Source organism: Lipotes vexillifer, unplaced genomic scaffold, assembly GCF_000442215.2.
Source record: "Lipotes vexillifer unplaced genomic scaffold, Lipotes_vexillifer_v1.1 scaffold384, whole genome shotgun sequence".
In the NCBI taxonomy this organism is placed as follows: Eukaryota; Metazoa; Chordata; class Mammalia; order Artiodactyla; family Lipotidae; genus Lipotes; species Lipotes vexillifer.
The window spans coordinates 4,427,413-4,441,435 of NW_006793498.1; the positions used below are offsets into that span (position 1 = coordinate 4,427,413).

Below are 14,023 nucleotides of genomic sequence, written 5' to 3' on the forward strand. Positions count from 1 at the left end.
TTATTTTTGTTTCTGCAAGGCAAACCCAATAGGGAATTTATGAAGGAATTGAGGTTTAGAATAAGTGAAGCTATATACCATTTTGATAAAATCACAGTGATAGGCCTTACAGAGGCTTAGGAGACAAAATGCAGCAGGGCAATGAGGGGTGCAAATATATAAGAAAAAAAGCAAAATACCTTTTTACAAAAGTAATTTGTTCTTTATCACTGACAGCATGTTAAAAAAGCTGGGTGGGGCTTCCCTGGTGGCGCAGTGGTTGAGAGTCCGCCTGCCGATGCAGGAGACACGGGTTCGTGCCCTGGTCCGGGAGGATCCCACATGCTGTGGAGCGGCTGGGCCCGTGAGCCGTGGCCGCTGAGCCTGCGCATCCGGAGCCTGTGCTCCGCAATGGGAGAGGCCACAACAGTGAGAGGCCCGCGTACAGCAAAAAAAAAAAAAAAAAAAAAAGCTGGGTGGGGACAGTATACAGGGTTTATTATATTATTCTACTTCAGTGTATGTCTGAAATGTTCCAAAATAAAAAGTTAATTTTTTTCCATTCCATTTCTCTCTTTCTTTTTTTTAATGGTGTCAATTACTCACAAAATTGATTTTGCACCTACACTCTGAAAACCACTACAATGATGATTAAGGGCACAGGTCTACAAGCTGTATGCTGGTCAAATTATATCACATGTAAACTCCATTTCTCTCATCAATAAAATAACAATAGTGCCTACCTCATAGACTTGTTGTGTGAAATAATTCCTGTGAAGTGCTTAACATAGTGAACAAAATAAGTGCTCAATAGGTTACCTATTTCTGTTTAGCTATCACTGCTTAATGACAAGAAAGACATAAACCTTAGTAAAAAGTTCCTTCAATTTTTCTAAACCAAATAGTTACAAGAATATAAAACGAGGCACTATGTGTCACAGCAAATGTAATCAAGAATATAGTCCAGGGCTTCCCTGGTGGCGCAGTGCTTGAGAGTCCGCCTGCCGATGCAGGAGACGCGGGTTCGTGCCCCGTTTCGGGAAGATCCCACATGCCGCGGAGCGGCTGGGCCCGTGAGCCATGGCCGCTGAGCCTGCGCGTCCGGAGCCTGTGCTCCGCAAATGGGAGAGGCCACCACAGTGAGAGGCCCGCATAACGCAAGGAAAAAAAAAAAAAAAAAAAAAAAAAAAAAAAAAAAAAAAAAAAAGAATATAGTCCAACTATAATTCAAAGATACATGCACCCCTATGTTCACAAAAGCACTATTCACGATAGCTAAGACATGGAGACAACCTAAATGTCCATCCACAGATGAATGGATAAAGATGATGTGGTACATATATACAATGGAATACTACTCACCATGAAAAAGAATGAAATAATGCCATTTGCAGCAACATGGATGGACCTAGAGATTATCACAGTCAGTGAAGCAGGTCAGACAGAGAAAGACAGATATCATATGGTATCACTTATACGTGGAATCTAAAAATATAATACAAATGAACTTATTTACAAAACAGAAAGAGACTCAGAGACATAGAAAACAAATTTATGATTACCGAAAGGGGGTGAGGGAAAGACGGATTGGGAGTTTGGGGTTAGCAGATGCAAATCATTATATATAGAATTGATAAACAACAAGGTCCTACTGTATAGTACAGGTTTATCCTCCTGTGATAAACCTTAATGGAAAAGAATTTTAAAAGGAATGTATATATATGTATAACTGAATTACTTTGCTATACAGCAGAAATTAACCAACATTATAAATCAACTATACTTCGGTGAAAAAAAATCTCAGAGTCCCACTGCAGAGGCAACTAGTAATATGCAGATGGTGATAATTTATGCAACAGTATAATTCATGTAAAAGCAGTGGTAAGAAAAAAATTCAAAAAACAAAACAGCTGTAGTTTGAAAGCTATAAAGCACACACAGATACACATAAAGCTTAATTCAAACCAACTGATTCTCAACAAATAGGGGAAATGCACCAAGCATTATTATAATGTGCCCAGTGGTCAGCCAAGTGTCACATCACACAGCACTGAACTAATCTGATGAGCAAAGAGAAAGCAGAAGAATCATCTGTGCCAAAATAAAAACATAATGAGCAAGAAATAAAGTAGGGAACAAAGGAATTTAATATTCAATTTTGAACCTCAAGTGTCCTAAGAAAAAGACTTAACTTTGAAGGAAGAAAATCTATCCTTTTGTCACTAACAAGCCATCTCACTTAAAAACATGCTAAAGAGTACCTTTAGGGTATTAGTAATTCTTAGGAGAAAATAAAGGAAAACAAACTATTTCAACACATATTTGCTTTAACAAGCCCATGTGCTATGTGCTCAGTCCTACACTAGACACTCTGGAGATAAGCATGAGCCACAGTCCCCTGCCCATAAGGTTTAATTCTGGGACAAAATGAGTAATACAAACATTACTGCCATACAAGTCCAGATGAAGGAAGAATCAATCAAATCAAAAGGCTACAGACATAAAGGGCAGAATAGTTATGACTGTAAAAGGCAAACAAATCCCTACAGAGTAAAACAAGGGGAAAAGGAGAAGCAGCAGTGTCAGGAAGCTATTGTGAGAGAGAAGGGATTCCAACAGATTGGACTAGAAGAGGGTAGTGAGGATGGGTGAAGTTTTCAGAGGATTCTGGATTAAGTGGTATCGAGAAATGTGTATGTGTGATGTCTACTATAGGAATGACCAAGTGGGCAACTGACTGAATGTGAGAGTTAGAGGAGGCTAAGAACTATCATGGCCAAGAGAACAGAAGAATGATGTTATCACTGACAGAAATATGGATACATAGAGAATAAAGGAATGTAGAAGTCAATTTGATTTCGTAACTTCTGAGTTTCAGGTGATAAGAAATCCAACTGGATTGTCTGTTAAGACAACTAAAGATGGGATGAACATCAGATGAGAAACTAGACCTTTGTCACTGCTGCCACACTGGTCCAAGTCTCTGTCATCTCTCCCTAGATTACTGCAATAGCCTCTAGCTTCTACCCTTGTCCTCATGGTCTCTTCTCAACTGGCCAGAGAGGGCCTTCAAAATGTAAGTCAGAGTATATCACTACACTGCTCAAAACCCCCCAGTGGCTCCCCATTTCACTCAGTAAAATCCAAAACCCTTATAATGGTTCACAAACCCCTTCATGATCTGCCACCACCAACCCCCTTCCTCTCCAGCCTAATGGCTCTTCCCCCTGCCCATCGATTCTGCCCACGCTGACTTCCTTGCTTCTCCTAGAACATTCCAGGCTTGCTCCCACCTTAGGGCAAATGTGTTCCCTCTGCCTTGAAAACTCCTAGCTGGATAACTAACTCCAGAAGGCTACCCTTTGCCTCTTTCAAGACTTAGTTCAAATCCCACCTTCTCAACGAGCCCACATCTGACCACACTATTTAAAATTTCAAGCCCCACCCTCAACCTAGTACTCCTGATTCCACCTCCTGCTTTTTTCCCAGAGAACTTACCACCTTCTAGGTTGCAATACAATTTACTTATTATGTTTACTATTTGTTGCTGTCTCCTCTTACTAAAATGTAAGCACCATGAAAGCTGAGATTTTGCTCACTGAAGTATTGCAGGCCTAAGTAAAAGAGGGCTTGCAAAAACTAGGTACAAATACAAATTTTTTGAATTAACGAGCTGCTAAAAAGCGGTCAAAGATAATGAAAACTGGGGCTTCTCTGGTGGCGCAGTGGTTAAGAATCCGCCTGCCAATGCAGGGGACACGGGTTTGAGCCCTGGTCCGGGAAGATCCCACATGCTGCGGAGCAACGAAGCCCGTGGGCCACAACTACTGAGCCTGTGCTCTAGAGCCCATGAGCCACAACTACTGAGCCTGCAAGCCCCAACTACTGAAGCCTGTGCGCCTAGAGCCTGTGCTCCACAACAAGAGAAGCCACCGCAATGAGAAGCCCGCGCACCGCAACGAAGAGTAGCCCCCGCTCACCGCAACTAGAGAAAGCCCGCATGCAGCAATGAAGACCCAACGCAGCCAAAAATAAATAAATAAAATAAATAAATTAAAAAAAAAAGATAATGAAAACTTAGAGCAAAAAAGTCACCTTGTCTCTATCAGCTCTAAGCCTGCCCATTTCTTCCAATACTTTCTAACTCAGTAATGGTCTCACCATTCAACCAGATTCTCAAGTCAAAGAAGCTTGGAAACCATCCTAGACTTCTCACTCTTCCAGTCCCTGCCCAGTCAATTCATCACCAAAAGCTGTCAAATTTCCTCTAATATCTCTAGAACAGGAGCCCTCTTTTCCACTGCCACTGTACCAGTACAAAGATTGTCATCTCTAAACCAGACTATGAAATCCACAACTGAGCTTTTTTGCTTTGATCTAACCAGGACCATTGAACGGATTTTAGATGATGACAGAGTATGACAGGTAGCAGAAAGCTAAGTGAAGAATAGGATACTTGAAGGTGAGAGAAATAAATTTTATCTTCATTTTCTTCCCTCCTATTGATGTGCATTTATTCATATATTTGAGGTCCAGCTCAAATATTTTCTCCACTTTTGAAGCCTCTCCCAGTTCCTTCAGGCAAAGTACATACTCTTTTTTGTACATAACTCTAACAGAGCACTTTCTGTAGCAATTATTTTTTCACATATCAGTTGCCCAACTGGACAGGAGTCGAGTCTTATTCTAACGTAGAGCCTAGCATCAAAAATACCTGTTGAACAACTTTTAGTCTAGAATTGGCAACTGTAAAATGAAAACTTAAGTTTGAGCAAAGGTAGTGGTACAAAGGACAAAAGAAACAGAAGTTATCTGTTTACCAGAAAAGAGACAAAAATACTAAACTGAAGACCCAAGGGGAAAAAAAAAAAGGCCAAACACATGAGGCTTTTCCATGTAGATGAGGGTAGAGAGATAAGCTAATAGAGATCCCCATGGAAATATTTAATAGAGAAAATAGATTATCTGGAATTTCACGGAGAAATCTGGAGGTGGAAGAAGGGCTAATCCAAATGGCCCTTAAAAATGAAACCCATTCTCTGAGATAGGAATGCTCAACTAGAAACAAATGAATTGTGTTCATCAAATGCTCATAAAATGCAGATTGTTTTAATTAAGGAGAAAGCATTGTAAAACATATCACCAGGCCCCTCTAACCCCATCACCCCAAAGACACTCAAATATGTAGAATTCAACCATTAGAAAAACTGGCTCAAAAGAGGTCTCTGAAAAACCAACAGAAGTATGCTAACTGAGAAAATAAAGCTATCAAAATTAAACTCAACACACTGAACTTAAGTGAAGGTCTAATCTTTTCTTATAAAATTCTGTTTTATAGACCTGGGCACTAGTAAAAAGAAATAAAGAGCCCAGAAAAGCAGTTTTTTTAATAAGAAGGTACAGTTTCTATGCTTGAGAGAAAAATGGAAAAATATTCAGGATAATGTCCACCTCCATGTGTATTACAATGTAAAATAAATGGCTTGCTCATTTTAAGATGACTCAGTTACTTACACTTTGGCAGGTTCATGACAAACCAAGCTAATACTAGAGTGGTGGCTCTTTAGCTTTTTTGGGTCCCAGATCCCTCTGAGACCCCAATGAAAGCTAGGGTCCTGTCCTGCAGAAAAACATGCAGATATACACACTTAGCTAGCATTTTAAACATGTCACAGCAGTCACTGTTGTCTATTTACGACTTCCTAGAGAGCCAAGGAACCCAGTTGTAGAACTGATACCTTAATGAGTAGAAATAGCAAATGACACAAGGCTCAGAAAAGGAAATGAACCGTTAACGATTCTAGAGCTTTTTTCTTGGTCCTCCAGGCAATTAAAAACACTGAACATAAAAATCTCTTCTGGTTGAATTTTATCAAGTGATATACACCCAGATATAGGTAAAATGCATGCACACACCTTAAAATACATTTGAAACCTAAAGTGTTTCAAAGTAAAATCTAATATTAATAATAGTAATAACAGCTAATAGTTACTGAGCATGTACTATATACCAAGTATTATTCAAAGTGTTTTACATACATTCATATTTATGCACTAATGTAAATAACTATTATCTGTATTTCATAAATAAGGAAATTAAGACCTAAAAAGGTGCAAAGAGAGTTAAGGAACAATGACATGAAACAGAAATGACTAAGATTAGGCAGCAAAGACCTCGCTCATAGTGTGCACCATCTAAAAGCAACTTAGACCTGCACTTGTATTATCACAGTCTACAAAGCAAGAACATATTGTACAAACTCCAGAAGAAGGAGGACAATCTTGATCTTTTTCCATATTCCTGGCAAGATAATCCTTATAATACCATGTTCCCTTTGGAGTACACTGTAACCAGAAATGTGAATACAAAATGTTCAAAAAGATCACAATGCTAACTAAAGGACTGATGAGATTAAAAATGAAAGATTAATTTTGAGGATAACAAACCTTAGCTTTCTAAACCACTGTTTTCTGTGTATGTACCAGCAACGAATCATGCTTTGGAAAAATTAGCAACTTGATAAGAGGTAAAAAATCTGAAATAGGGTACCTTTTTCTACCAAGGAAGTTCAAGTTTCCCTACCTCAAGCTTTTCTCCAGACTGCTTCCTTTTGATCATCTTGGTGCCAACACCTCTTCTACTCCAGGGACAAACACAAAAGTAGAGAAAACCTCACAGGTTCAATAGGTCTTATTAAATCCGGTCAGTTGCAAGACTAATTCAGATTCCTTGGATATGCCTATGCTATGCCCTGCACAATGTAGCATACAATAAATATTTGCTGAATGGTTGAACCTTCTCCAGGAGAAAATGCATACGTTTAACATTTTCTACTTCCCATAATACTACACTACAAATTAGTATGGTAACAGAATAATGTCATAATACAAATCTTTTACCTTACCATTTTTTAAATTCTACGTCCCGGGGTAAAAAAAAAAGACTAATTTTTTTGACATCAATTTATGCAGCTATCGGCAATCCAAGACACCACAAAAAATTTATCTGAGTACAGGTGACGCCTGAACAACATGGGTTTGAAATGCACAGGTCTACTTATATGTGGATTTTTCTCAATGGTAAATACTACAGTACTACACAATCTACAGTTGTTAAGTTTGAGCACACAGAACCACAGATATGGAGAAACCTTGGATACAAAGAGTCCACTGTAGATTACATGCGCAATTTCAACCCTGTGAGGGTTGCTGCCCTTAACCATCCCATTTTTCAAGGACCAACTGTATACTCTATTTAAACAATAATGTTCTTAACAAATTATAATTTCTTACAGCTTTCTTTTTTTTTTAACATCTTATTGGAGTATAATTGCTTTACAATGGTGTGTTAGTTTCTGCTTTATAACAAAGTGAATCAGCTGTAAGTATACATATATCCCCATATCCCCTCCCTCTTGCGTCTCCCTCCCACCCTCCCTATCCCACCCCTCTAGGTGGTCACAAAGCACCGAGCTGATCTCCCTGTGCTACGTGGCTGCTTCCCACTAGCTATCTATTTTACATTTGGTAGTATATATAAGTTCAGGCCACTCTCCCACTTTGTCCCAGCTTACCCTTCCCCCTCCCCGTGTCCTCAATCTTACAGCTTTCTTTGTAATGTTTTAATGAAAATACAACAAAACCATGTATGTTTTTCTTTTAAACAACCAATAAACTTTCTGAATCAGGTAAGAGAAATTAGTTCTGTTAAAGTGAGGTGGCCTGCTGCTTTACTAGTAATATGCTAAATTCAGTGAAGCTTAAAAACCGAGAAACAATGAAAATAAACATATACTCTTACATATGCCACAAAAAAGTTCCCTTTATATTTAATTCACAAACTGAAACACCTGCTCTGATTTACTGAACTGTTAAAACATCTGAAAGCAAACACACAAAATTAAAAACTATACAGTTTCTTAGAAGTTGATACCAATTAAAAGAAATTAATCCCTATGCATTAAAAAGTATAGAAAGCATACAAGAGCCAAAATATTCCCTCTATTTTGACTAAATATTCCCTAATATTCAGCAGTATTTTTTAAAACACAACTTATAGTTACTGAATATTAATTTACCAAAACAGGCAAGGATGACCTTATCTTGGCAAAACTCATAATACTGTTTCCTCAACATCATAGAAGACAGCTTGATGCACCACACTCTTCCATCTGCTTTGTTCTATTTCTTCATGCCCCAAATGGAAATTAAACCCTTCCAGTAACAGCCAAAATTTCATCAATCACAGGAAAGTACTTAGAGCATAGTAGTAGTATGATATGAATAAGAGGTAGAAAGAACAATAGGTGGAACAGCCCTGGTAATGACCTTAGAGTATGTGCTGAGAGAGAAAATCTACACAACATGTACCGGAATTGCATTTAAATAATTCTGTTCCCACTTACCTGATGAGCTCTCAGTAAACACCGTTAATGTCTGTCCTCCAACACTTTGCAAGACAAATGGATGTTCTCTAGGAGCACTGACTGAAGCTGGTTTTCCGCCAATATCATGAATATTTGCAAGATCCTCATTCAAAGTAAATGACACCTAGTAGACACATTAACCAGAGCTTACTACAATAGATTTTTGTATTCAAAGTATCTGTACAGAAATTCTAACTATAAATCAAATGCTTTTTTTAATGTGAATCTTTTCCAGTCATTTTATTAAGCATTTTTTAAAAACTTTATCAAAAAATCTTTAATAATTAGTCCTAATAAGAGAATCTATCCCTTTTTGTCAGAATAATGGGGCTAATCTACCATTATATAGACAGCTTTCAAATGTTTTCTCTGGTCTATGGCTGAAAAACTTCTATTTACAAAATAGAAATAAATTTTTTTTCCTAAGGTGCCTGAGGTCAAGGAAGAAACCATGTCTTGTTATATTTATACCCCTAAATAAATTAGATAAGTATTAGGTGGATGGATGGATGGATAGATTGACAGATAGATAGTTAGATAGATAGATAGATAGATAGACAGACAGACAGATAGATAGATCTATCCATCCATTCATCCATTCATCCATCCATCTCCTAGCAAAATGCCTGGCACACAGAAGGAAAACAGTATTTGCTGAATGACTGAACATTTTAAAAGTATTAAGAAAGCGACTGTACTTGAAGCAGGGGGAAGTGAGCTATTTACTCAGGAAGCTTAAACACTCCCATAAGCAGAGTATGTCTTTCTTTTTAGATACAGTAACTGTATGAGTACACGGTGCTGTTTTACTTTTGAATATTTCAACAAATACAACTAAATATTCGTAAGGATAACTCAATATTGAGGTTTAGAATAAAAAGACACAGTAGGTGTTCTTTCAAAATGATTTTTACCATATCTCCCCGAATTTTACATCAAAGGGATTTAAAAACTTAACATACTGATCCCTTAACCACGTAGAAAGATTATGAAGTATATTAAATATCTCTCTACTATGCGACAGGTACTGCAAATTATGTCCTGGACTTAATGGGTCAAAATCTAAAGCCTTCAAAAATCCAAATCAAATGCATTTGCCAAACTGAAATAATGTTTAAAGTATTACTGAAACAATACTACTTTTCATAGTACCAGAGAGGGGATATTTAGGTCAAAGTAGAAAAATGCTAAGCATGAACAACTAGAAAGGAGCCTATTCATTCACACAAGAGTGGCATTTATACTAGTATGTGTTCCTGACCAGCCACCAGCTTGATGTGGAGTTTTCCAGAATGCAAACACTACCCTCTCTTTACTGTTATTAATGCATAGTAAAATAATCTAATGTTTTAAATAAAATTTCCATAGAAATAATCTTACCTCGGTCCTTCCTTGATTTCTGAAAGAGAGGAAAGAAAATAATTTCAATTATTTAATTTCATATTTTTTTCAAATGTAAGCTAAGAACTAAAAGAAATAATGCTACTTCATATTTACATAAAAATATTACATTTACAGGGCTTCCCTGGTGGCGCAGTGGTTGAGAGTCCGCCTGCCGATGCAGGGGACATGGGTTGGTGCCCCGGTCCGGGAAGATCCCACATGCCGTGGAGCGGCTAGGCCCGTGAGCCATGGCCGCTGAGCCTGCGCATCCGGAGCCTGTGCTCCACAACGAGAGAGGCCACAACAGTGAGAGGCCCGCGTACAGCAAAAAAAAAAAAAAAAAAATTACATTTACAGAGATTAACTAATATTTATCCTTGGCTCTCCTAGACTATTCTATTTGTAATCCTATAGGAAAAACAAATACACGTTAATCCCACATGAGTATTTTAGATATTATGAGTTTGTGTCTCTTAACACTATTACAACCTGACCTAATAATATTTTATCCAAATAATGATCTTATTACAATTTTTATTTTAATTTCTGAGTATTTTAGTTTATTATTTATTTATTATTTTTGGCTGTGTTGGGTCTTCATTGCTGTGCACGGGCTCTCTCTAGTTGTGGCGAGCGGGGGCTACTCTTCGTTGCGGGTGTGCGGGCTTCTCATTGCAGTGGCTTCTCTTGCTGCGGAGCATGGCTCTAGGTGCACAGGCTTCAGTAGTTGTGGCGCACGGGCTTAGCTGCTCCACGGCATGTGGGATCTTCCCGGACCAGGGCTCGAACCCGTGTCCCCTGCATTCGCAGGCGGATTCTTAACCACTGTGCCACCAGGGTAGCCCTCTGAGTATTTTTAGCATTCAGCAGCATGTGAATGGCATATTTAATACAATACAATTAAATGGCAGATTTAATACAAGAACTTCAACAAATTGTACTATTTATTTTGTCCAGCTGAAGAAGTTTCACTTACCTAACAAAATCTTAAAGATCAAAAATTATTTTTAAATTACAAGCAATTTTCTCTGCTATAAAATATATGCCCATGTAGAAATAATTTTATTAGACAAGCCAAAAGTTTTAAATTAGACAAAATTCTACTGTTAACATCTACTGTTATCTACAGTAAATATCCTTCCATATGATTTTTTTATTTATTTGAATTACATTTTTTAATTTTTCTTTTTTTTTATAAATATGAGATCAATGTACACCCTAATAATAGCCTAATTAAAAAAAAACACAAGTATTAAATACCTGCAAAGTACTGAGTGGAAGGTCCCTATCCCCAGCCAGCAGAAGTATAAAAGATATACATAAATCCAGGGGCTTCCCTGGTGGCGTAGTGGTTTAGAGTCCGCCTGCTGATGCAGGGGACACAGGTTCGCGCCCCGGTCCGGGAAGATCCCACGTGCCGCGGAGCGGCTGGGCCCATGAGCCATGGCCACTGAGCCTGCGCGTCCAGAGCCTGTGCTCCGCAACGGGAGAGGCCACAACAGTGAGAGGCCCGCGTACCGCCAAAAAAAAAAAAAAAAAATGCTATATCCATAACTATAAAGTGAGATAAATTTTAATTTTAATTAAGAAAGCCACAATGTGCTAGGATTAGGTAGGACACCACTTCTTCCATTTTAAGAGTTAAGGACTGGCTCAATAAGAGGCAGCTTTTGAGCTATAGTATCAAACGTAAAACAGATAGCTAGTGGGAAGCAGCCGCATAGCACAGGGAGATCAGCTTGGTGCTTTGTGACCACCTAGAGGGGTGGGATACGGAGGGAGGGTGGGAGGGAGGGAGACGCAAGAGGAAAGAGATATGTGAACATATGTATATGTATAACTGATTCACTTTGTTATAAAGCAGAAACTAACACACCATTGTAAAGCAATTATACTCCAATAAAGATGTTAAAAAAAAAAAAAGTAAATAGCTAAGTGGGACTTTCCTGGCGGTCGAGTGGTTAAGACTCTGCACTTCCACTGCAGGGGGCGTAGGTTTGATCCCAGGTCGGGGGAACTAAGATCCTGCATGCTGCATTACAGGGCCCCCCAAAAAGAAAAGTAAATTGCTAAGCAAAGCCAGGAAAATGTGATCAGATTTGGCTGGGAGGGAAAGTACAAAATAAAGAATTGTAGGAGGTGAAATATAAAGGAGAAACGGGGCCAGACCATATAAGATCTTGAATATCACAGCACAGAGCATGGACTTCACTCTTTAGGCAATGGAGAGCTGCAAACATTGTTTGAACAAAAGTATAACAAGTACAAAGATATGTTCCAAGAAACTGACAACAGAAAATATACATAGAATGGATATGAAGACCAATTAGAAAACTACTATTTCTCCATAACACCCGGCTGAGTTCCAACCTGTCTTCCTTCAGTGGTTCAGTCATTCACTGTCATTAAGTGTCTGCTATACATCCACTAGGCACTGTGACAAGTGCATGGTATAGTATGAGTATAGGTCTTTATGCTCAAGAAGGTCCCAGTCTAATGAAAAAAAGACAGCTCCAATCCATGAACAACTACAAACAGGACAATAACTTCAAGACAGAGGTATAACAAACCGTCATGGAAATGCAGATATGAAAGCTAGGAAAAGATGAACTGAGTGGGGGATGAGATCAACAACAAATGGCCATTCCAAGCTAAGAGAAGAATCCAACTAAACACCAGAAATGAGAAAGTATCCAGCATATTCTTTCTAACATCAGTGAACGGTAGGCTGGAGTCAAGTGGTAAAGAGCCTTTTAGGCCAGACTAAGGATTCCAGATTCTTACAGAGATTTGTTTACTATAGGAATTCCCAGTCTTTCATACATTAAAATACAATGTCAATCTTCTTTTTGTTGGGGAAGTACCTAGAAGAGAGGTGAAAAGAGTTTAAGATTTCACATAAAAATAATGAATTTTCAGCTTCTCTTACAAGACCGGAAGATCTGCCAACAATGTGCTCCCAATTCAGCATAACAATCCCCTCAACATGCATAGACAGGCACTGAATTCACTACAGTCCCTTCCCTATCTCTCCAGAACTTTCCTTCTAGAGGAATTTAATTTAGCTACCCTAAGAGAGAGGCACTGTAGGCAAAGGAAAGGGAAAGACACAGAAGGCACTCACGTAATGTTTACTGAATTGAACTGAGGTTAATGCAGAAATGCATATAAGAAGTAATGAAGGCCTGAACCAGACAGCTGTAGAATACAAGGAGGAGTGTGTGGCAAAACTGATAAATGAGGAAATGACTGAAAGTGGGCAGCAAAGGAAAAAGGATGGATTAAAGATCATGCTGCCATTTCCCGTCAGTGACTAGAAATCACCCAGATGCAATTAGGGAACACAGGAGGGGAGGTCAACTTCCTTTTCGTATACAGTTGACCCTTGAACAATGCAGGGGTTAGGGCGGACGACACCCTCTATGTTCATGGTTCCATGTCCATGGATTCAACCAACAGCACATCGTGTGGTACTGTAGCATATACTGCCTGAAAAAAACCCATGTAATCAGTGGACCTGTGCAGTTCAAACTCTTATTGTTCAAGGGACAACTGTATATATTATAATAGCACCTTAGCTGGAATGACAAGAGATTGATCAACTCTGGATGAGTTAATTTTCTAGAATAAATATTAACCCTTGAAAACTTAAAATTTATTTTAAAAGGATTATGTATTGCTTTGTCTTGATATATGAATGTATGAAGTATACATGACCTTTCGTCATTCTACATTACAACTAAAATATACCCTTTCCATGATGATCTGTGGTCAAAGTTATAAACATCCACTATTGTAAAACACAGTAATGTCTTCAGAAATGGATGAATAAACACCTGGCCCACGCTTCCAGAGTCTCATGATGTTTCTCGTTTCTCTGAGTCTGTTTCTCAATACTCCACAGATACTTCTTTAGACTCCAACCTCGCTCTTCTCGCCTTTTTAAAAAAAATTAATGTCTTTCCTTTTTCCTACACTTTTAAAATACATCTTAGATGTGACACCAGTGGGGCCAGACTCTTCACTAATCACTGATAACCAATAAATCACCTGCTTCTTCAGGATAAGAGAACCAACCAAATAATAATAATAATAATAACCCTGTGCTCCACAGGATCTTTTGTGGTGTTTGTTTTGTTTCATTTTGAATTCCTGTTCATATGTCCCCTTCTTGAACAATATAGCTCAAAAACCATTAGGGGAGGCCAAGCAAGGTAGGCATCTGCAGAGTGGGT

The 14,023-nt window shown here is 38.5% G+C and overlaps 1 protein-coding gene across 1 annotated transcript in view; it reads right to left on the reverse strand.

Moving 5' to 3' along the window:
- Positions 1-14,023, reverse strand: part of GTF2F2 (general transcription factor IIF subunit 2) — a 155,073-nt gene that overhangs the window by 120,043 nt on the left and 21,007 nt on the right. Inside the window, exons 3-4 of the mRNA XM_007466461.1 lie at positions 9,786-9,804; positions 8,385-8,529 (exon numbers count right to left, since the gene is read on the reverse strand). Coding sequence (XP_007466523.1) covers positions 8,385-8,529; positions 9,786-9,804 — 164 coding nt within the window. The remainder of the gene's footprint in view (positions 1-8,384; positions 8,530-9,785; positions 9,805-14,023) is intronic.